Source organism: Erpetoichthys calabaricus, chromosome 16 (assembly GCF_900747795.2).
Source record: "Erpetoichthys calabaricus chromosome 16, fErpCal1.3, whole genome shotgun sequence".
NCBI lineage: Eukaryota > Metazoa > Chordata > Cladistia > Polypteriformes > Polypteridae > Erpetoichthys > Erpetoichthys calabaricus.
The window spans coordinates 5273703-5298986 of record NC_041409.2 but is presented as its reverse complement, the minus strand read 5'-3'; the positions used below and the strand labels follow the sequence as shown (position 1 = coordinate 5298986).

The 25284-nt window shown below is 36.7% G+C and overlaps 1 protein-coding gene across 4 annotated transcripts in view; it reads right to left on the bottom strand.

Annotated features, from left to right (window-relative positions):
* Nucleotides 1-25284, bottom strand: part of LOC114667077 (CCR4-NOT transcription complex subunit 3-like) — a 106982-nt gene that overhangs the window by 6856 nt on the left and 74842 nt on the right. For 2 of the 4 annotated variants that reach the window (XM_051920154.1, XM_051920155.1), the window contains exons 8-14: nt 18409-18628; nt 14176-14309; nt 12404-12460; nt 9211-10093; nt 8031-8136; nt 3560-3737; nt 1482-1581 (exon numbers count right to left, since the gene is read on the bottom strand). In XM_051920154.1, the coding sequence (XP_051776114.1) occupies nt 1482-1581; nt 3560-3737; nt 8031-8136; nt 9211-10093; nt 12404-12460; nt 14176-14309; nt 18409-18628 (1678 nt within the window). The remainder of the gene's footprint in view (nt 1-1481; nt 1582-3559; nt 3738-8030; nt 8137-9210; nt 10094-12403; nt 12461-14175; nt 14310-18408; nt 18629-25284) is intronic. The other 2 variants (XM_051920156.1, XM_051920157.1) reach the window with 2 other exon arrangements.

Below are 25284 nucleotides of genomic sequence, written 5' to 3'. Positions count from 1 at the left end.
ACTCTTTTCTGCTTGGCTATGTGATTGAGTCCTGAAAACGATCAGCGCACTGTGCTGCAGCAATAACCACGGACTCTCAATGATCCTAAACTTGCCAAATTAAATTTACCCCTCAGCCCATGCAGGATTACATTTATATGGATACAACATACGTTCAATTCTTTTGAGCTGATTACCACTGTTGTATGATAACCCCTTCCTCACTTGCTGCTACTAGATGACCAGTTCATCTTCAATGATTTTGCACCAACAGCAGCAGGCAATTTATTCACAAAATAAGGCTTTTAAAAAGATAAATAAATAAATAAATAAAGATATCACTGCGTTGTGCTTATTGAGACCTGTGTGTAAACCTAGAAATTTTCAGGATGCTGCCTGCTTCACAGAGAGTCCAGAATTGTCCTCTTGACTTCCTTTGCTACAGAACATGGTGCACCAATAGTGTGCTCATAGCACAGATGATGACAACTACTCTTTAGTACTGTGATCACCAGGATTAAAAGCACTAACGCCATGAGCTACATTCTGGAAACACAACAGTAACTTCACAACATGGCACCACCTCACAGTCTACAAAATGGACATGATGTTGATCAAATTTCCTTGCAAAAACATTTCTTTTCAAAATGCTGGAAAAATGTATGGAAGTGCTTGAAAAATGCCCCAAAAAAGCCAGATGAATGCTTGAAAAATGTTTGTAAAACCACATTAAAACACTTGAAATATGCAGAATATAAATATATATATATATATATATATATACACACACACACACACACTAGGGGGTTACACCCACTCGCTTCGTTCCCCAAACCCTGTGGTCTGCGCTATGTGCCAGCCACTTCTCGTCTCTGCTGCTCGTATTGTGAAGAGGGGGGCTGAACACACCCCAAGGAGACATGGTCGCTCCTCTGAAATCGCCTCTTAAATGGTGATACAATGGGAAACAAATAGTTTGTTTTTACCTCCTCTTTGCTCAATCAGCTGCTGGCTTGCTGCTGCTGTTGCTATGCCGCGTGACCTGCATCTCGCAAAGCACTTTGAACATTTAAAAGCCTGTACAGCAGCTGTCTTTGTCATCTACTCTTTGTCTTTTATTTCCGTGCCCGGGCATGGTTTAATGTCTTGGCACAAAGTCTTGTTTCACGGGACGGGAGTGCTTGATATTTTAGTTTATAATTTAAAAACAGAATAAGAATCTGAAAATCTAACAACATCACATTAAAGTTTGATACATTCTGAAAAGAAACGAATGATACCAAACATATATATGTAGGTTTTAAAATAAGCCAGATTTAAACCATGACAAAAAAAGTCACATAAATTCGTTGCACTTTTAGGCTTAGGATTTTATACATTATATATATATATATATATATATATATATATATATATATATATATATATATATATATATATATATATATATATATACACACACACACACACATTTTAGTTTTGAAACATTCATCAACTCTCACCTCTGTCTGTGATGTGCAGTGATGTTATCTGGTCTTCAAGCCCTGATCCAAGAGCTGCCCTTTCAGCCATAGACTTTAAGGAACTGAGAGGCTCAGGAGCCTAAACGTTAAATAAATATACAATAGTTATCACTAAGCCACAAACAGTACTTTATTTATATTTAGACAGTAAAATACTGTGTAGTTTCCCCCAACTCTGCAAAGAGATCGCTAATATTGAATTGTATGGTTATTTTAAAACAATAACCCATACACCATGCATATTTGTAGTGAAACGACCTATACTTTATATAGCAGCATTTCTCACATTTAATATAGGCAAACTTCAAATGTGCTACAATTTCTCAAAGTCAATAACATGAAGCTAAAAAAGATTATTAGATATAAAGCACAAGAAGTGATCTCAAAATATTTCAATTTATTGTACACTTTTTCTAAATGCATGGTCAACAACTCAACATACTTCTAGCAACAATGAACAAACTTGTAGAAGCTGTAACAGCAAAGAGAGGTACAGTAGTCAGTGCTACTACATAATGAGTCTAATGTGCCGAGTGTGAATTTAATACTGTAGATGGTCTTGATCTATGCAGAATCCGCATGTTTTTCTCTGGGTATTTTGCTTTTTCCACATATCCAAAGATATACAAAGATGTGTGTCAGGTTAACTGGCATATTCAAATTGGTCTTGTGTGAGTGGGCCTGTGAAAGACTGTCTAGGGCTAGTTAATGCCTTGTGTCTGATGCTGTCATGGTAAGTTACAGGTCTGAACCTATTAATCTCTGATATTACACAAAACAACTTTAAACTGTATTAAAATAACCAGAGGATCTTAACAATAACAACTACTAATATTAAGGATAATCCTCCTTATTTTTACAAAATAGATGGCATTTACAGTACATTACACCAAATGGTTTCAGATCTAAATTATAGAATTACTGTAAGGCTAATGCACAAAGGAAAGCTGGAAGCCAACATGTTGTGTTGTGTCGGACTCACGCTTTTGCTTGGAAGGTTTTGTCTCCCATCAAGTTACTATTTTATCTAAAGAGTATCCTCCTAGTGTGAACGTCTACAAATGTATTTCCTCATAGTTTGTTTTTTTTAAATCTGCACTGAAGCAAACTGTATTTTTACTGTGTTGCCATGCTTTCCCAAAGTTTCTCTATCACATTCAGCCAGAGGTCAGTAGCTTGATAAAATTTAATTTCTAAATGTCACAGAGATCAGTGAAACAAAAAGAAAGCTGGTAGAGAAAACTGTATTAGAGTTTTATCTATATAATAAAGAGAAAAGCCATGAGACATCAAAGTCAGGTGACAGTCTGAGTGCAGTTGTGAAAATTCAGGCCTTATAATAGCCAAAATAATGTGTGTGTTTACACCACTTTACATACAGAGAGAAGCAATATTAGGGTGCTAGTTGCAGTTAAATAATAGGATTCCATTATTAAAAAAAACCAAAATCTCTATAATGGACTAGTTTCCTATTCAGGGCTTCTTCTATTCAGCATTGAAGGAATAGTCATAAAGAGTATAGAGCTATATAATACACAAATTAAAAAGATTAAAAACAAATCACCAGAACTGGGTATTTATCCTACAGTCTTCAAAGAAGCAGGTAATTGTTCAGAGCAGTGATTTTTAAGCTCAACCCTGGGTGACCCCAGGGCTGCAGGTTTTATTACAACTAATTTCACAATAAGTGCATCATTCTTACTTTGAACTGAACTCACTGCTTAACTATCTGGCCTACAATTATTTTTAAGAAATTCAAAAAAGTATTCTGTGCTATATCTTTAAATGCTTATGTTTCCTTTGCTGCTTTTGTTTAATTTACCCCTTTCTATAAAGTTAGCTTGCTTAATTATGTCCACATGCTAATGATTAGCAATGAACATGAGGTGCAAATTATACTGAATGCAAGGGAGGGAAGCAATTACTTCACTACCATTCTCTAGGATCACATGACTTAACTACTTTCAAGTACTTTTTCTTGCTATTAGATTTAATCTTTCAGTGCACTTCACATTTCTTTACACATTGTGGTACATATTGAATATAAGAACTACTACCTTAATCTCTGGCTGAGTATAATTCAATGGCCCATTGAGAAGGCTCTGAGCTGTTTTTGATTCACTGAAACTAGGACTAGGAGAGCTTGGAGGATTGATAGGCATTGGGACAAGTAAACTGGTGTTTGAACTGGAACTTGTGGAATTGGTTAACTGCGAGCCACTGCTATTCTCCTTCCTAGAGAAAAGAAAACAAAAAGGAAAAAAACAAACAAACAGAAGAAACATTAATTCAGTACCAAATTATGACACCTTTAAAAAAGGAAAACTTGTACTCGTGTCTCAAATGATCAGGTCACACTAAACACTAAGTTGAGAAAATGTTCTTCTCAACATAGAAAATTAAAATTCAATTGGACAGTTTATAGCAGCTTCTGGTATTAAACAGACTTTCTACTTAACTTGCATGGGACCAACTCTCTTCTCTCTTACTTCAGAATCCTTCCCATTTTCTGACATTTTCTAAACAAAGACTGTCTAAAAGAAGTATTTATGAAGCCTCTTAGCTAATGAATTTATTATGTCATCACCTGAGTAACTTATGATTGGTTAACTCCCTTTTATGCAGGCATTGGGCCATTGCATATACAGTAATCCCTCGCTACTTCGCGGTTCACTTTTCGTGGATTCACGACTTCGCGGATTTTATATGTAAGCATATCTAAATATATAACACGGATTTTTCGCTGCTTCGCGGGTTTCTGCGGAGAATGGGTCTTTTTACTTCTGGTATTTGCTTCCTCAGTTGGTTTGCCCAGTTGATTTCGTACAAGAGATGCTATTGGCGGATGGCTGAGAAGCTACCCAATCAGAGCACGCAGTTAAGTTCCTGTGTGCTGCTGATTGGCTCAGCGACGGAGTGCTGCATTAACCAGGAAGTCTCATCTCACTCATTCAGCATAAACGTGCTCTTGCTACTGCATTCAGGGGATTATCACCTTCATCGTCATCATTTTTACTGCGCAGCACATTCATCACCATCATCACGTCATATATAACTACGTGTACTTCGCTATACAGTAAGTGTAAACTTATCTACCGATTTCATATTGCTTAGCAGTTGTCCCTGTTATTAATAGAGTAAAGGGTGGGTTGTAAACAATACAGGGAGGGTTTAAAAACGTCCAAATACACGTTAAATAATTAAATAAATATGGTGTCCCTACTTCGCGGAAATTCAGTTATCGCGGTCGGCCTTGGAACCTATCTCCTGCGATTACTGTACTGTCAATGTTTTAATTTTCTGCTTTTGCTCATACATACATAGACCAATAGAATTTGTGACTTAAATATTGTTCTGTGGAAATCACTAGATACAGTTCCCTAGAAAACTAATTTGTCCATAAAACCCTACAGAAGCATTCGTGTGTAAAAGAGGCTAAATGGTAAAATCTAACCAACAAGTAACCCCTGCCAGCCAGTTGCCCTTACACATATGCTTACCTGGATGAAATGTTGACATACAAAAATAACAATATTATTCTGAAGGATGATAAATATGATAATGAAAGGGGTTTATTTTTTTGTGCTGTAAACTAGGCGTACAAAAACATTTTACAAATAGGAGTGATTGTTGTGCTATAAAGGATACGATATATTACACATTACTAGTGATGCAGTTGTGCTTGAAAGTTTGTGAACCCTTTAGAATTTTCTATATTTCTGCATAAATATGACCTAAAACATCATCAGATTTTCACTCAAGTCCTAGAAGTAGATAAAGAGAAACCAGTTAAACAAATGAGACAAAAATAATATACTTGGTAATTTATTTATTAAGGAAAATGATCGAATATTACATATTTGTGAGTGACAAAAAGTATGTGAACCTCTAGGATTAGCAGTTAGTTTGAAGGTGAAATTAGAGTCTGGTGTTTTCAATCAATGGGATGACAGTCAGGTGTGAGTGGGCACCCTGTGTTATTTAAAGAACAGGGATCTATCAAAGTCTGCTCTTCTCAACACATGTTTGTGGAGGTGTATCATGGCACAAACAAAGGAGATTTCTGAGGACCTCAGAAAGAGAGTTGTTGATGCTCATCAGGCTGGAAAAGGTTACAAAACCATCTCTAAAGAGTTTGGACTCTACCAATCCACAGTCGGACAGATTGTGTACAAATGGCGGAAGTTCAAGACCATTGTTACCCTCCCCAGGAGTTGTCGACCAACAAAGATCACTCCAAGAGCAAGGTGTGTAATAGTCGGCGAGGTCACAAAGGACCCCAGGTTAACTTCTAAGCAACTGAAGGCCTCTCTCACATTGGCTAATGTTCATGTTCATGAGTCCACCTTCAGGAGAATACTGAACAACAATGGTGTGCATGGCAGGGTTGCAAGGAGAAAGCCACTGCTCTCCAAAAAAAAAAAAACATTGCTGCTCGTCTGCAGTTTGCTAAAGATCACATGGACAAACCAGAAGGCTATTGGAAGAATGTTTTGTGGACGGATGAGACCAAAATAGAACTTTTTGGTTTAAATGAAAAGCGTTATGTTTGCATTCCAGCATAAGAACCTTATCCCATCTGTGAAACATGGTGGTGGTAGTATCATGGTTTGGGCCTGTTTTGCTGCATCTGGGCCAGGATGGCTTGCCTTCATTGATGGAACAATGAATTCTGAATTATATCAGGGAATTCTAAAGGAAAATGTCAGGACATCTGTCCATGAACTGAATCTCAAGAGAAGTTGGGTCATGCAGCAAGACAACGACCCTAAGCACACAAGATGTTCCATCAAAGAATGGTTAAAGAAGAATAAAGTTAATGTTTTGCAATGGCCAAGTCAAAGTCCTGACCTTAATCCAATCGAAATGTTGTGGAAGGACCCTGAAGCAAGCAGTTAATGTGAGGAAACCCACCAACATCCCAGAGTTGAAGCTGTTCTGTACGGAGGAATGGGCTAAAATTCCTCCAAGCCGGTGTGCAGGACTGATCAACAGTTACCGGAAACGTTTAGTTGCAGTTATTGCTGCAAATGGGGTCACACCAGATACTGAAAGCAAAGGTTCACATACTTTTGCCACTAACAAATATGAAATATTTGATCATTTTCCTTAATAAATAAATGACCAAGTATAATATTTTGTCTCATTTGTTTAACTGGTTTCTCTTTATCTACTTTTAGGACTTGAGTGAAAATCTGATGATGTTTTAGGTCATATTTATGCAGAAATATAGAAAATTCTAAAGGGTTCACAAACTTTCAAGCACAACTGTAAGTAAATATGCTGTGCTATAAAGGATACAATTTATTACCCATTTCTAGTGATAAGTAAATATTACCATTTGCGAAAATATTAACCCCTCTGGTGGAACCTTTTAACATAGGTTAGGAAGTATGTGAAATCCAAACTGTATATGTAATTATATGTGAGCAGTTAAGTAGATAAACAGAGACTTTTTTTCTTTTCAACTACTGATCCATCTATACTCAGCAAGTATAGTCATTTAGCAGTTCTATTTCTTTCCTTAAAAATAGATTTACTTTTAAAGTTCAAAGAGGACACAAGGTATTATAAGACAGAGACATGCACAGTGTATAAATATACTGGTAAACTGTATTTTTTTAGGGAATGAAGTTCTAATTAAGTATAACTAATAACGACTATTTGGAAGAAGGGTCTCATGTGTTTTGTCAGCTTATTAGAAAAATATTTAAAGTAATTGCACACAAAAAAGTAAATGAATAAATATTATTAAAATGTTTTCTAACTGTAAACACTTTAATATGTATCTCTAGCAGGACTACAAAGTAAAACACCTATATACTGTAATATTTCATATTTACCCGTGCTTGACTACAATTCTGATTTGATGATTTGTCACTTACATATATAATAAGTGGAAAATTTCTTAAATAATGCATATCTAAACCCAACATTAAATCACCAGTCTGTGATATGTTTTAAGATGCTGCATGCCCACCATTTCAGGGTATTCACAGAGTGACACACAGGCTGGAAGCCACTTATGTTGTTTATGGCGGTTACTTTACATCTCATTCACTGTGCTGTCAATATCCATCCTTAATGTCAATGATATTGGTTATCAACATCTACACACTTTTGTGTGTTTTAATAGTTAAAATTTGATTATAAAGACACAATTTGATTATTGATGGTTTTTTTAAAAGATACACTTAATATCCAAGAACTTTTCTTCAGGGTCAAAGAAACATCAAGGGACCTACTGATCATCTGTTGCAAACACCATATACTTAAAAATAGTAAGCTAAGTGGAAAGTATGATGAATGTGCTAAATTAAATCATTGGGCTGGCTGCCATATTGTAGCAAAACAGTGTCAATCAAGACATTATTGTATTTGGTAGCAAACCAAAAAATGTAATATATCATCTTTTAAAAAACATTTAGGAATCAAAGTAACAAACTGGCTAGGAATATATATACTGTATAGCATATCCATAGACCAACATATTTAGATACAAACAGATGGATAAATAATCATACTAACACAGCATTTGCCGGCGTACTATGAGAGATAGGTTGGCTATTCTGCGTTTGGCTGGAACTGCTGAGAGAAGAGTCTTGCGTGCTGTCTGCTACAACTGCACTGTAACCTGGCAAGAACAGCAGAGAGGAACATTGTTACAAACATTAACCAAGGTACAAACAGTAAGAAGCAGTTATACTTCAAAAGCTTTGAGGCTGTCATAAGTTGATTAGTGATGTTTACTGATTAAAGCTATGACATTGCACTCTTGAAATATCTGAAATATGCGCAAATATTTTAAAACAATAATAACTATCATTCTTGAGGTGTACCTGGTGCATGAAATTACAAAATGAAAATTACAAAGAGGGGTGCTCATGCCAGATAATCAGAAAAATGGGTTCACACTGAAAGATCTTCAGGAATAAAAACTCTCCACTTGCAAGCTAGACGACATTAGCTCAACTATGTTAATCAAGCAATATATATAAGAATGTGTGCTGTGGGTAAAGCAACAGGATCCTTTTTACTCTCATTTTCTTTAGAAATCACAAAAAGATAACCAGTCCCTCTAAACAGGGCAAATAGTGGAAAGGCCTACCTGAGCACCTGGATATTAAAGTGAGATTTGAGGTTGCCTGAAGACAGCACAATGCATTTTCCTGAGACCTTTATAGAAAATACTTACCCCAGAGTTAAAAGAGTGAAATAGCTAATTGTGTGATCTTATTAGGTAATTCAAATGGGCCGCAATTCTCCCAAAATAGAAACGGCTTCTGGGGATGTTTTATTACACCTGTAAATACTAGGTTTTACTCTAGCTAACTCAAACCATGATAAATATATTCAAAATGTAATGGGTGTTTGCTCTGTTAGAAGAGTGAATGGGCAAGCCATTCCATCAAAAAATGCCTTTAAAGTTTACTTCAGACAGACGCTTCGTTTACTGTAAAGGGCTTTCACTTTAGTGTTGTAGAAACGTAGGTCTATACTAGATCTTATTCGACTTGCATACCATATCTAGCATTAACACAGTGAGATACCACTACATTTAAAAATAGCATATATAACTAAAATAAATTTTTAAAGATTCAAAATGAACAAACTCCTTTCACTATAAACAAAATGAGTTGAACATACAAATGAATAACATTTCATATTACACTAAAAACATTCATATTATATATATCTCATTACTTACTTGTGCTGCCATTTTGTTTTTGTCCACTTGGAGGTCTTCCAGGAATTCCACTTGTGCTTCCAGTACTGTTACTACTGGCACTCCTTTCCCTCTCCCTCTCACGCTCTCCAACGCTTCCACTTGCACTATTCTGCCCACTTCCAATGCTTCCTCCATTGCTAACACTTCCATTGTTGCCTGAACTTACTGATCCACTTGACCCACTACCAACAGCCCCATGGTTTCCTGAACCAATCAGCCCTGTACTAACACTTGAGCTTGAATTATTCCCAGCTCCGCTTAAAAGACTGGAGCCTCCAAGTGCTGCTGCTTGTGCATAGGGTGTACTCATTGAATTTAACCCACTTAGACTTCCTATGCCTGGAATGGTTCCTAAATTGGAAAGCTGTGCCAAACCAGACCCAGATTTCCCTAAGCCTAGTCCTAAACTTAGCCCTAGACTAGAGGAGCTGCTGTTGCTAGAGTTACTACCAATGATACCTGGCTGACTAACAGTGGGGGGAGTAGTGGTATTGCTGTTGCTTCCCCCTGAAGCCACACAAGTAGCTGCCACAATACTGCTGGCAATAGTGCTAGATATTAGACTTACAGACCCTGAATTTGTGCTGTTCGGAACAGAGACCCCTAATGATGGGCTGGAGGACAGTAGAAGCAAAGAGGAAGGTGTGCTGCCTAAAGAGCTGCCTGAGCCAGGTGTTTTCAAACTCTGATGCGGTGGAGTGGAAAAGCTGTGAGATAAGGAGCCCGTAGATGCAATGATACCACCTAAACTACCACTCCCTGATGTTACAACAGCTCCTGTCCCAACAGAAGACCCTGAACCTCCTGATCCACAAAGTGGAAGACTGGAGATGCTGTTGGTGCTGCCATTTTTTACTGGAGACTGTTAATGAAAACAAAAACACTGGAGTGATTAAAACAAACCTGAAGCAAGGTAAAAAACAGTCTCATAAAACTGTACATAACATATGAACTTTATTATATAAAATAGACAAAATAAGCTGATTGAAACTAAAAGCAAATTGAAAACTTTCTTGAAACCAGTTTTAGTAGTGAAACAAATGACAAATGTAACATATACAAGCCTACTGTTCACAAATGGAAAGAAAAACATAGTAAATAAAAGATGATAATTTTTCTAATAATGTATTTATTTACTTCAAAATACTTAAAGTATTGCCATACAAAGCATATTAGCCCCTTTAATCCGTACATCTTAAGCATGCATTATTCATTCTCATTTGTATATTACTGCAGCACAACAACAACAACAACATTTATTTATATAGCACATTTTCATACAAAAAAAGTAGCTCAAAGTGCTTTAGTGCAAAAGCTGAGTTTAACAATTACTACGCTAGCTTACACTAGGCTAAATTAACTTACAGCAAAAATGAAATACTTTAATGCTGCAGACATTAAAAATGCCGTCTTTTAATAAATTAACGTTGAGCCCAAAAGTATAAAAACCAAAACAAATAAAATCCAAGGTAAAAATGACAAAACAACATTTTTTTTTGTTCGAAAGATAAGTTGGAATGTCTCATACAGGTAATTTAAGAACAGATGGCAACATTATTTTTTAAACTTTTTGTTGCGATCCCTTTACACATTTTTAACAAATTCCTTTTGGAATACATAGGGGACAACACTTGCTATTTCAGATACAAAGGGGGTAACATATTCTCAACATCCCTGCATATTTACAAGTTTGGGTAAAGTCTGGTGGGGTAACTGTTAAAACTTTAAAAGCAAGGGAGAGATGTGTTAGGTAGCCTTTAGCTATGGATGTCATGTTCATGTACCTCATCTTGTTATACCTTCACCACAAGTGAGCATACATCAAGTGTAATGCAATCATATCTCATATATTACCATTCACGTAACCAAATATTCAAGGAATAATGATATGAACAATGTTGAAGTGTCCCAGTTCCTGGCTTAGTATACCAGATGAGTGACTGGGGCTAAGAAATGAAGAGAGGCACTGAGAGTCAGAATGAAAGAGGAACACACGATTTTAACTTTCTGATTTTAACTGGTGTGGAATCTATTTATTGATGTCCGATTTTAACTTCCACAGAGCACTTGTAGTTTTATTGAAATGTTTATTTATTGAAAAAAGAATCTGCACTGCACTTTGTTGGATACAATACACTTTACACTCTCTCTTGTTGATTTGTGTCATCATTCGCCCTACTCCATCTCAGTGTATGACTTATCAATGACCCAAGTTCAAGGACAGGCTGCAGGAAAACCATGCATTACATGAAGGTGTTAGGTTTAATAAAAAAACTAACGTTAACATCTCAAACACCTCCATTTCAGGAAACAGAAAAACTAGAACATTAAACTGAACAAACTAAAACTGACTATTGTAATGCTCTGTCATCATGTTGTTCAATAGTTCTGTTACTGCCCTGCATTTAATTAAAAAATATTGTAGCAGGGATTGTTTCAAGACGTAGGAAGTAGAACTGTAACACTCCAAATACTAAACTGATTTTCAGTTAAATTTAGATGCTATTGTAAAACCTCTATTTGACATAAATTAATAAAAAAATGTATCTGCCCATTTACATTTAGAATTTAGTAAGAAATGAAGTAGACTTATCCAAAGCATCTGGTTATTTCATCATTGTTTGGGTTTAATTGGCTAAACTGATGTTTGGTTCATCTGCTAATGAACATGGCTCCTTTGCCATATCTGAGACATTTAACTGTAACTATGATCTCTTAGATAGCTTTCCTAATGCGTAAATGCAGACTTATTTCACCATTATAACTAGTCAGAACAGGGTAGCAGCATAACAACAAGGGTAAGAATGTAATTTCAGATTTCTTGATCTTACTGTAACACAGTAGCTAATTTCTATCACTTATATTTCTAATCATTATCCTGAACTTCCGCCCTATCCCTTCAGTGGTCTTGATGAGAAGAAGAGCTTCAGTTTTTATGCCCTCTGTCTATCTAGTTAAAAATAACTGAAAATGAACTCCATCTTCAAGTGGGCAAAAAAATATTCAGCTTTATGAGGATGAACTTAGAATGCACTAATGAAATATATTGTTCATAGGTAAATACAGTAGTTCCTTGGTTTCCTACGACCTTTGCTTTTCAACTTCTCTGTACATTAAAAATAGAACTGTTTAAAAGAGCTTGCAAAAGAAAACTAAATTGTAATTCAAGTACCTGGCTTATCTCACTATCTGTTGACCGGCCCCTCTTTTTATCATCTTCTGAATTTTCCTGGAAAAAACAAACACACATACAATTAAGTACATAAGTCATTTGGACAGTGACACAATTTTCATAATTTTCTATATACCACTACAATGGATTTGAAATGAAGGAATAATTACACAATTGAACTGTAGACTTTCTGTATTAATTAAAAGGGTTTAACAGCCAATTAGGAATGACAGCCATTATTATACATGCCCCCCCCCACACACACACACACACTTGCAGGTGCTCAAACGTATTTGGACAATTGACTCACAAGCTGTTCCATAGCCAGATGTGAGCAGGTCCCTCATTATTTCATTAACTGTTAAAGAGGTAGAAGGTCTGAAGTTGATCCAAGTGTGGAATTTGCATTTGGAAGCTGTTGCTGTTATCTGTCAATATGAGGTCCAAAGAGCTGTACATGGAAGTAAAATGGGCCATTATTAGGCAAACAAAACAAAACAAACCCATCCGAGAGACGGCAGAAACACCAAGAATGTTCAAATCAACCATCTGGTACATTTTTAAAGAGAAGGAACGCACTGGTGAACTCAGCAACATGAGAAGGCCTGGACAACCATAGAAGACAACTGTGCTGGATGAACGCAGAATTCTTTCCATGGTGAACAAAATCCAATTCACGACATTTAGCCAAACCAAGAACACTCTGGGAGGTAGGCCTATCACTGCTAAAGTCTAAAATCAAGAGAAGACCTCATGAAAGTAAATACAGAGGGTTTACCACAAGGTGCAAACCATTGGTAATACTTAAGCATAGGAAGGAGACCCCAGATTTTTCCAGAAAATATGTTTAAACACAGATTTGGACACCGTTTTCTTTGGACAAATTAAATTAAGGTCAATATGTACCAGAATGATGGACAGAGAAGAGCATTGAGAAGAGAACGAACAGCTCAGGATCTATAGCATACCACATCATCTGTGAAACATGGTGGAGGCAGTGTTATGGCATGAGTGACTGACAATGAAAGTGGGTCACTGTTGTTTAAGTTGCAAGATGATTTCTGAATTGTACAGGGCTACACTGTCTGCTCAGATTCAGACAATTGCTACAAAACTGATAGGATGACACTTCACAATACAGATGGACAATGAACCAAAACATTCTGTGACAGCAAACCAAGTGATTTTCAAGCAAATAAGTTAAATATTCTTCAATGACCAAGTCAGTCAACTGACCTAAACCCAATTGGACATGCGTTTCACTTGTTGAAGAGAAAACAGAAGGTAGACAAATTCCAACAAACAAACAGCACCTGAAGACAGCTTTACCAAAGGCCTGGTAAAGCATCAGTGGGGTGGAAACCCAACATGTGGAGAAGGCCATGAGTTGCATACTCCAGGCAGTCACTGACTGCAAAGGATTTCAACCAAGTATTGAAAATTACCATTATATTCAATGTTATGTTAGTATGTCCAAATACTTTTGAGACCCTGAAAATGGGGGGACCATGTATAAACTTTTCTAAATGGCTCATACCGTTTTTTTGTTCAACTCCTTAAACTAAACTGCATGTCTACACTTCAATCACATCTTGATTGCATCATTTCAAATACACTGTGGTGGCACACAGATCCAAAATTATGAAAATTGCATCTCTGTCCAAATACTTTTGGACCTTTTTCCTTTATATCAGACATGAAACTCCAGGACTGTACAATATAATTAGGGATGCTCAATTTACATTACAGACAGGCAAATCAGATCCTCTTACCGTTGTACAGGTAGCTGGACTAGGAGGAATGGGTGAACTAGATGTTGTTGATGTCGGCGTACTGCTAGACTGGTTGAATATCTCATCCTCCATGTGGGAGTGGCCAGGAGGCGAAGTAGCCACCAAGGGCTGAGCTGTACAAAAGCAAATGATGAAAAAAAGGTTTATTTTCAATCTTACAAATAATGCCCTTCTGTTTGTTTACACATACGAATTTGTGGACTTGTCTTCATTTACTTTAAAAAGCTTTACTTTTAAAACTCTTATTTCTTCTCTTTCTTTCTTCAGTTTGGGTATTAATGCTTTCTGCATTTCTAACTGCCACATTATATATTATTAAAAGAATATGGGATAAATTAAGACTAAAATTCAGAAGCTACAAACACCAAACAGTCTGAAACAATTTTGTTAAGAAAACTTAATAGCAGCTACAATGGCTGAAATACAAGAGCAACCATATTTCTCACAAAAAATGTAGACACATTTTAATATTAAATTTGAAGTAAGAAACCAATAGGAGAATAATTTAAATACTGAGAGAAGCTTAACTTTACTGGGTTAATTGCAATGTTAGAAGAGTTAGAAAGCAGGTCCTATAAGCTTCACGTCAGATAATACAGTATACTAACAGTGCACTAACGCTAGTCACGTACAAAGTTTTATTCCCACTGCACTTGAAATTCACTGCATCTTCTGGAGGTTTATAAAATTGTACTTTCATTTGCCTTAACTTGCACAAAGCAAGTTACTAGCCTTAAGGATAGTGGCTAATACTATAAAATATTGACTTTTTGGTATTAACCAATTTATGTTAAAAAAAAAATAATATATGTGTTTTTGGCTTATTTTTCCTGGGGTAAACATAATGCTACGGATGCTACAGAAAGACTGCAAAAGAAATGTTCTATAACTATAACAAACTCAGGAGGACTTTTCTTTTATAGATCTGTCTGTACATCATCATAACTGTTTAAAAACCACAGAGAATATTACATGCGAATAGCAACACTGGATGCTTATTACATTAAGATAAAACTGACTGGAAAGTCCTGTCTGGGACTGTGACCTTAGCATGGTAATGTGGTTTACATGCCCTTTGAGCTAAGTACCAACAAAGCATGTGCCTGTCATAGAGTTAAACTAAATAATATGATGGAAGAGGACATGTCAGGCAAAGAAAGATCCTAAATGGATTTATAATAAACTTCACTGTAATACAGCATTCCCATTAGTGGAGCCAAGTCTGGTGGTGATATTCACTGAAGAATGTCTTTTGGCTGAGTGAACAATGTAGCCTGTCCATCTCAACCCAAAGAAGCCACGTTGAGAAGTCCACAACTCTAACTCCAGTAAATCAATAATTGCTTTTGACTCCACAGCTCCGGTCACTCAACAGTCTTTGCACCTAAAACCTATTGTTTGCATCCCAGAGTTTTCTGTTCTCTGTTGTGGATGACAGTGGTATTTGGTGTGTATTGATTGAAGAAGACAACCGAAGACCTGTAAGGTGTTTGCTTCCCAAACTACACACTGTGATTTTCTTATCCTCTTATGGAGTTGCCCATCTGGGCCTTCCCTTTCTTTTCCTATCCTGGTTAGTACCAGTTTGCCCACTTCTCTCAAGACAGTAACAGACATCTTTGTAGGAAATCTTCAATTTCTCAGCAATCTGTCACATGGAATAACATGCATTCTGTAAAAACCAGTAGACTGAGATGTCTATTCAAAAAGCGGTTTCATTTTGGCCAATTTTGAATCCAGAACTGAATGCCAGTACCTCATAACACAAATAAACAAGACAACAGGTTTCAGCTGTGCTAATACAATTACTAAGGTTTCTCTGTTAACCAATTAATATTAACATAACTAATTAAGGATAAGCTAAGGGAGTTTACCAATAGGACACTGAAGGAATTGAAAATGTGGCTTTACAGCCATATGTGAATAATAAATTAAAAATCAGTCATTTCAAACATTAATAGCCAACATACACTCTAGTAATGCCATAGCTAAATTTTTATATCAAGTTAATGGTATCTTGATTAAAAAAAACCTATCAATTTCTAATAAAAACGTGTGGCATCATAAATTGAGGAGTCTGAGTTGAAGTTGGTGGCACCATAAATTTAGGATTCGTATCTGGAGTCAGAGGTTTTATGTATGAATGCCACAGCCCTGTGAGAGTGAAAGTCTTGTGTTCGATAAATGCCGACAGGTTAAACCTTGCCAAGGGAAACTAGATCTTGAGACAATGAAATTTCATATACTAGTGTAGAAGAAGTCAAGAGTTTTTGATTCATGCTGAAAAAATAGCAAGACCAGGTCAAAATCAGGAAAGGAGGGTGCTCTAAACTTTGTATAGTCAAATTCTACTTCTCATCCATATGTCTGAAGAATTCATGGACATGAAGTCTGGATGGACCATGCTCAAGGCCTCAATAGCACAAGAAAGCACAGGCTTAAACTCAATTGGTGCTGGTCACTGAAGCAGCCTTTGAAGTGGTTTAGAGATGGTAAAAGACAGAGAAGTTGCAAATTTAAAGAAGTATATTTTCCATGCAATGATAGCAGAATGATCTCTGAAACTGGCCAAAAGGCAGACAAAGAAGGTCAGTAATCAAAGCAAACAACCTGATATGGGAATAATGTGGCAAGTCTATATAGAGGAAGACATTTTTGACAAACTTAAGAAATGTGGGCAGGATATCCAAAATTGTTGCTTTGAGCGATGGTGGGGAAACTTTGACTATGCAGATATTGTTAGGACAATGGAAAGAACAGTTTAAACAACTACAGATCATACTGATGACACCCTTTGTAAAGGAGGCAGAAGCAGAAATATCTTATTAGGAGCTTGTAAAACCAGTCATTCACCATTCGGAGACTGCATATGCTCACTCTGTCTGTGTTAGCTTTTCTAAGGAGACACTCACAAGTCCAAAGACAAGCAAGTAAGGTTGACTAGCAATACTTAACTGGCCTAGTGTAAGAGGGTATGAGTGTTTGCATGAATGGGCCTTGTGACAGACTAGTGCCATGCTCAGGGATAACTGTCGTCTTGTGCCATGTACTGCTGAAAAGGCCTGTCATACCCATGATGGCAAACAATATTAATCAGATTCAGGAAATGGACAGATGGCTGGAAAAGTCTATTTCTGTGGTTAAAGTCACTACTCTAATTGAAAGAAAATGCCATTGAAAAGTTGGTGGGAGATTTAAAGTGATGTTTTAGTTGCCAAGAGATCACACTCCTCAGTCTCCAGGGGAAATCTTTGTTATGGTATTGAAAATACAATGATGATTAATATCTGAACTGTGAATTTACAGAAAGCACCATGGATTCAGTTCACAGCAACATATTGTTATCCTTGCACAGGAACCTAAAAGAGTTACTGGAGTTTGCCAATAACATCTGCACAAGTTGTGTACATGTGGACAAGGTACATTAATATGTATATCAATATACCTGAACTAAATTACTAACAAGAAAACTGATATTTTAATTCTGATTTGAGAAATGCTTGCAGTGTTTCCTTTTCAACTAGACAGCAGCAAAATGCCATTTTAATGATCACAGATGCTCACTTAATAGTAAACTATCAGGCATATTTAGTGAGATCCTCACTCTGCAATGGAACTAAGGCCTCGGAATGACCTGCTGATAAACTTGCACTTGTGATTTTTAGTACATTCCAGTTTCTTTTCTTAATAACTACATAATAATACAGACAAATATATAATATAGTGATAAAAATGTTAAGCCAACTTTACAAAGCAAACACCTGGCTTATTTTAGATGCTGTATGTGTTATGATGAGAAATTATGCCATTAAAAACGAACCGAGAAAATATTACACACAAAGGTTTACAAACCTTTGCAGATTAAAGATTTACTTAAAATTATACTTGAGTGTGTCTTTTGAACTAAAAACAACTCTAAGGATGAATTTCTTAAAAGTACTTTACCTCTGAATTAAAATGAAGTTTTCCAGATTTAGCTACATATACACACACCACTAAAAGAGCAAAAGGCTCAACAACACTACTTCTGGCTTTTAATAGACTTTTAAATTATACCACAGCAGAACCTGGTCTGGTGTAAGTTTCCTTACAGAAAGTCATGTCTGAACAAATCTAGTCAAGCTAGTATAGCATAAAAGTCTACTATAGCACAGCAACACCATGTTAGTATGAGTCTGATAATTACAAAGATATAAATGCAGGAAGACGTACGAATGTCTTCCAGGTCAAGGTCATCATACAGGAACTCATTTTCTTCAAAGTCAGGATCCTGCGAAGAATCTGCATAATACTCAACATCATCCTTGATTTTGCGGATGGAGTCCACCTGGATAGAGTCATTGTCCAGCATACGTAATATCGTTTCCAGCATGCGAATGTGGTACCTGTGCTTCTCAATAAACCTCTTCAGCTCCTCAATCCGGTCCTGTTTCTAAGAGAAAGGGGACAAAAAAAAGAACACAAAGAGGAGTCGGTCAATATAACTCTGAATCAGCTTAACAGTATAATGAATACACAGCAAATAATGGTTTTAAGAAGCAGTATTTTGTACAATTTTGCATTAAGGGATGTTAAGTGTTCAAGACAAAAATGATTCTTAGAAAGGTAAGATTGTGCAGTAGTCACATATTTTATTAAATCAGCCTTATTTTTTGTTGTATTTAATATTAGTTCCTTCTTGGACCAAAATGATCTTAAAAATGACACCGGCTCTCCGTGGCCTTAAGCTGGTTAAGCGGATTAGAGAATGGATGAATGGAGGGATGTACTTGTTGAGCAAATAAATGTGAATAAATTGACAAAAAAGATTTGCATAGCACAAGCACAACTCAGCATTATTAATATAAATTCATTTGTTCAGTGCATCATACTAAAAAATGATAAGTAACCCTAGCACTAAGTACAATTCACTGAAAATTACCATGCAAAGCTGAAGATAACAAACCATTCATGTAAGAAATTTAAAAAAATAATAACTTAAGTATAACAACCTAGCAAATTATATATAAAATCTTTATGTTTTATGAACTGACCATTCATATTGTATGAAGATACAAAGCTTATACCTTTAAATATATTTTTAATGCCCTTTGGTATGTTGAATAACCATTTTGTTGACAGCTTAATGACGGCACCTAGCCCCAGTGCTAATTGTGGTCTTATCTGAAATATCCTATAACTCACACCTCCTTATTCATATACCAGCTGACAAAGTTGAAATTTCTTTAATTGTGAATCAAGCCTGCCAATCTCATGTCATGATACTCATTTTACAGACAAAAGTGTACAAACAAACGCCAAGTTTCTTCATTTCATTTAGTTGGTATTTATGATCATAAATTTCCCTTCTTGTGTTTTGGTAGTACACATAATAAAACCTTGTCTGTTTACATCCGGAATGGAATTTTTTCAAAGGCTTTAGGTTGTGGAAAGGACAGACACTTTATTAATCCCAAGGGGAAATTCACATACTCCAGCAGCAGCATACTGATACAAAAAACAATATGGGTTACATTCTCCTTTGTATTTATTATATTGCTGCCAACGTATCTTCATATGAATACATTACTATTTATATATCCTCATCTCACACAAATGAGGATTACAATGTGGTATGAAAACAATTGTTCATGAATCTTGCAGAAATACGGCTACAACGTACAAGCTTTTTATGGGTAATGAATGATGCATGCCAGTCATTATCTGTATTTGTGCAGAGACACCAGTTACCACATTAGCATTATACTGAATCTGTTTAAAGGTTGAATCTGTTTCTTCTGTGATGATCATTTGACCCTGAATGTTACTAGCGACATACACTTCCATCTAATCTCCTTGCTGTCCTTGCCCATCTTACGTAAATGATGTATATCCATAAATTTTCTCAAAAAATAAACACAATTGCTCTATTTCATATAATAAATAAGTGTGCCCTAGTGTGTATATAAACACAGGGAACTCCAGTTTCTGTATTACATCTTGCCTGAAGAAGGGGCCCAAGTTGCCTCGAAAGCTTGCATATTGTAATCTTTTTAGTTAGCCAATAAAAAGGTGTCATTTTGCTTGACTTTTCACTACATTCATAACTGCTAACACTGTACAACACCCTAGTACTATATAATAAATAAAAAAGAAAAACTACAGAAAACAAACAAATGAACCCACAACCATCAATAGCCTGTAAGTGTAAATTTTTGCACCAACCATGAGCACTTTGTTGCACACCATTAAAGTTATTCAATATTTAATAACAGCGTTGCCTCACAAATGTAATTTTATAAATAAAATAAACAGAAGCCTCCATCTCATTGACACTGATTTCTGCTTAGGAATTTTGTTCTTTGATTTTCCCAGATCAATGTGATCCACCACAGATTACTAACTGGCTGCCTCATCCATATGTCAACATGGCTTCTAATTTAAAGATTAGATTATACTTTATTTGTCCAGGAGGAAATAAAAATTTTTACAGAAGCTCCCACAAAAATAAATATAACAAAACAAACAACAACCCCTCCAGAACACACATAACTTCTGGCTTGGATAACAGAGAGATGATGCTGTCAATAACAGGCTTGAATGAGACAGTAAGATAATGGTCAGAGCTGCTCAGATTGTACCACTGGTTTATGTTTAAAGTCATTAATATTTAGAAACAGTAGGTCCACCTTGTATTGAAATATGCCTAATGAATACTTGTTTCCTTGTTTGAAGTTACCAGTGTTCAGAATGATTCATCATTAAAATACTGGTACAGAGTGAATCAGTGACAGTCGATGGCCATTTGAAGTCTTAGGCAATGAGGCGTGAGGATGATGCCCCCTCCACGTCCATAGCAGGTAGTTATCAGACTTCGACAACCTGTGTAGACAGGGGTGTGAGTCCCCCTTGGTGTCTGGAGTATGTGCCCCTTCAGTTACATGATCTGTGCCCCTCTGTGTACATAATACAGTCTTTACAGAGAGTGTACCCCTTAACTTTTACAAATGCTGCCCCTAATAGACTGACCAGCTAAGACTGCGTTCATCATGCCAAATTTTTTGGTAGGGGCGCCCATACCTAAATCCACTAATAGGGGGTCAGCCAGAATAATGCAACTTATTTTCCTGGACAGTGCCAAGGTAGAATTTAGTCTGCATTTAAAATGTTTTGATCAAATATTTTAGTTTTAATTGTACTGTGCCCCCTTTTTCACCACTCCACATTCACAAAAACCTCTAGTCCCATTCTGTTTCTTCCACACAGTCTGATTAAGCCCGTCCAGCATTAAAATAGCACCTAAAATAAGGGATGTAAACCAGTTCTTTGCAGTACCCAAAATATCACAGTATCTGAATTTGCCGTAACTCGCTATAAGATTTAACAGTAAGCAACTTAAATGAAAGCAATTGAAAATGTATCATTATATGAAGTCAGGCCAGGTCTGAATCGTCTGAATCATTTCCACCTTACTTTTAGCATTGCTCCAGATTTGTGCCTCTTCCATCTCCAGACAAGCTTGTAACTTTTACCATTGCTCGGAATAGTTGCCCTTTCTATTTTAGGATGGGCAGCTCCTCTGATAAGGGGTAAAGTAACAGGGCTATTTAGGTGGGGGTAATCCTAGGTGAATACAATGTTTATTCCTTTGTGTCTTTTATATTTCTAGATGTTATAGACATAGAAAGCCATCAGATCTTTTACACTCACCATGTGATATTTCTCAAGTTTGCCGCTTATTTTAAACATAGTTGAGGCAGGCCAGCGCATGGGTCTGTTGTGACAGCACTTCTGTTTCTTCAGTTTAGTTTAAAAATTCATTAAAAAATGTACTGCAACAAGCCACAGACCAAATCTTAACATTACTAATAACCTTAAATATTTATATTAATAATTAAAAACAATAATTAAAATAAAAAGAGAAAGAGAGCTTCTTTTAAAAGGCTGCCACCTTACTCTTCTGCATGGTCCTTGACTTTTACAGTATTACCCTAGGTTCTTGTCTATAAGCCGGACTCGTGTATAAGCCGGAGACCAAAAATCATACGAATTTTTAAAATAAAATCTTATCATAGATAAGCCGGACTCATGGATAAGCCGAACGTACTACAACCTATAACTAATAGAAGGGAGGGAGGTCAGTGGTCTCACTCGCACCCATTTAATTTCTTTAAGGGGGGAGAGAGTGTGAGATATTGGCGTCTCTCTCACTCCCCACATGGCGCGGTTGGAGCGGCCGGAGCGCGTTCTTTCTGCTCTGGGCGTTGCCGAGTCAATACGCGCGCGTAGCGGTCATTTAAATTGTGATTTTATATGTAAGCATATTTAAATATATATCTCGGATTTTTTGCTGGTTCATGGATTTCTGCAGACAATGGGTCTTTTAATTTCTGGTACATGCTTCCTCAGTTGGTTTGCCCAGTTGATTTCATACAAGGGACGCTATTGGCAGATGGCTGAGAAGCTAGATTGCTTACTTTTCTCTCTCTCTTGCGCTATCTGTGATCCTGATGTATGGGGATTGAGCAGGGGGGCTGTTCGCACACCTACATGAGACGGACGCTCGTCTAAAAATGCTGAAAGATTATCTTCACGTTGCTATTCTTTTCTGCAGCTGCTTCCTGAAAAGACATGCTGCACGGTGCTTCGCATACTTAAAAGCTCGAAGGGCACGTATTGATTTTTGACTGAAAAACAAACACACTCTCTCTCTCTCTCTCTCCTGACGGAGGGGGTGTGAGCTGCCGCCTTCAACAGCTTTGTGCCGCGGTGCTTCGCATGCTTAAAAGCCAAACAGCACCATTGATTTGTTTGCTAGAGATTGTTTTCTCTATCTATGTGACATTCTGTGCTCCTGACACGCACTCCTTTGAAGAGGAAGATATGTTTGCATTCTTTTAATTGTGAGACAGAACTGTCATCTCTGTCTTGTCATGGAGCACAGTTTAAACTTTTGAAAAAGAGACAAATGTTTGTTTGCAGTGTTTGAATAACGTTCCTGTCTCTCTACAACCTCCTGTGTTTCTGCGCAAATCTGTGACCCAAGCATGACAATATAAAAATAACCATAGTAACATATGGTTTCTACTTCGCGGATTTTCTTATTTCGCGGGTGGCTCTGGAACGCAACCCCCGCGATGGAGGAGGGATTACTGTATAAACCGGACTTATGTATAAGCCGATATTCTATTTTTTCATTTTCACAACTTTTTTACTTAGATAAGCCGCGGCTTATAGACAAGAACCTAGGGTATTATATGAGCTTCTGAGCAATGAGTTTAAGTCCAGTTTGCATACTGTTGCATGCGAAGCTGTAAAAATGGACTATGACTATTTGTATTTGGGAAAGGAAATCTCACATATTTTAGCATTGTAATAAAGAAGAGAACATGAACTTTTACAGCTGAAGCAAAAAGGAAAAAAAATTACGCACACATTTATTTAAACTCCCAGAAAAGCCCACTCAAAGGGGTAATGCAACACTTATTGCAATGTTAAAAACATCAGTTTAGAAATATACACGTCTTTTAGAACTGGTAAGCTTGAATGTCACTCTTTGCATATAATTCAAATGTATTACAAAAGAAATCTTATTTGAATTCTAAAATTGACAGTTAAATATAAACAAACAGTGGCTTGTTTTTCCCCCCTCACACTAATCTCCACATCATATTTTTCCAGACACATCATGCTGTATTACTGAATTTTACAGAACAATTTTTGCACATCACTTCCAGGAGCAACCCATTTATATTTGTAGGTTAATTGTAATGTCAAGTCTCCTAATCACACACCTTTCACAGGGAATTCTGGGACAGATTTTCCAACTCCTGTTGCTCTGCTCTTGGATCTAACAGTATCATGAAAGGCCATTTTGCATCTCAGATCCCTAAATTACTGCTTTTATATGCTCTGTTAAACATTCATGCCAGTATGCAAAAACTGGCTTCCTTTTCACATTAAAGAAATGGAAAATAACACCTATATTTCAGACGTTCTTTTTGTTATGATAAGCACAAGCAGTTTAGTTTCATATGTCAGTCCTTGGCCACCTGTTCCTGCCTGCTGCATTCGACTGGCTTCCTGCATTAAAGTTCGATTCCTCTGTATCATCCACCAGCTGTGCTTTTTACCATGCTTTACTTTAAACATTTGTTCTCTGATATTAAATTAATAGTTCATGGTTTTCAAAGATTTTCTATTTGGGAACAGCAGATTGTGAACCTGTACAGCACAAAATGGGATCGTATACATCATCTGGTAATGTTACTGTAGACAGGACCAGACTTCTGTTTACTAATATGCCCCTCCTTTTTACTGCAAAAAATGCACAATTCAATAAAAATACGGTACTCTTTCTCCATCTCTTTCATTTAGTCATAATTTTATAATTCTAGCCATACCATAATCCTACAGTATTACTTTTTCTCCTAAATTTTGCATTTGTTTTCAAATCATTTCTGCTGTATTAAGCAAAAGATATTTTCTCACAGGCATTTTAAGTTTTCTAAATATGTATTTACATTTTTATTTAGTATAGTTTGTCTTTCATTTACACTCACTGGCTACTTTATTAGGTGCAGCTACTCAACTGCTTGTTAATACAAATTTCTATCCAGCCAATGCCATCATATTTTCTGATTGCAAATTGAAAAAAAAATTAACCTATTGTATCATAAATGATGCAAGTCTCCTTGGATAAAGGTGTCAGCCAAATGAGTGAGTGAGTGAGAGAGAGAGAGAGAGAGAGAGAGAGAGAGAGAGAGAGAGAGTGGGAGAGACAGAGATAGAGAGAGACAGAGATACTTTGCATAATGTTAACGTTTACCCTCCCCCCCCCCCCCCCCCCGGGTGGAACTGAAGAGTCGCATAGTGTGAGGGAGGAACGATCTCCTCAGTCTGTCAGTGGAGTAGGACAGTGACAGCAGTCTGTCGTTGAAGCTGCTCCTCTGTCTGGAGATGATACTGTTCAGTGGATGCAGTGGATTCTCCATGATTGACAGGAGCCTGTACAGAGAATAGTCCAAAAAAGGGAAAATATCCAGTGAGCTGCAATTGCTTGGGTGCAAATGCTTTGTTGATGCCAGAGTTCAGATGATAATGGCCAAG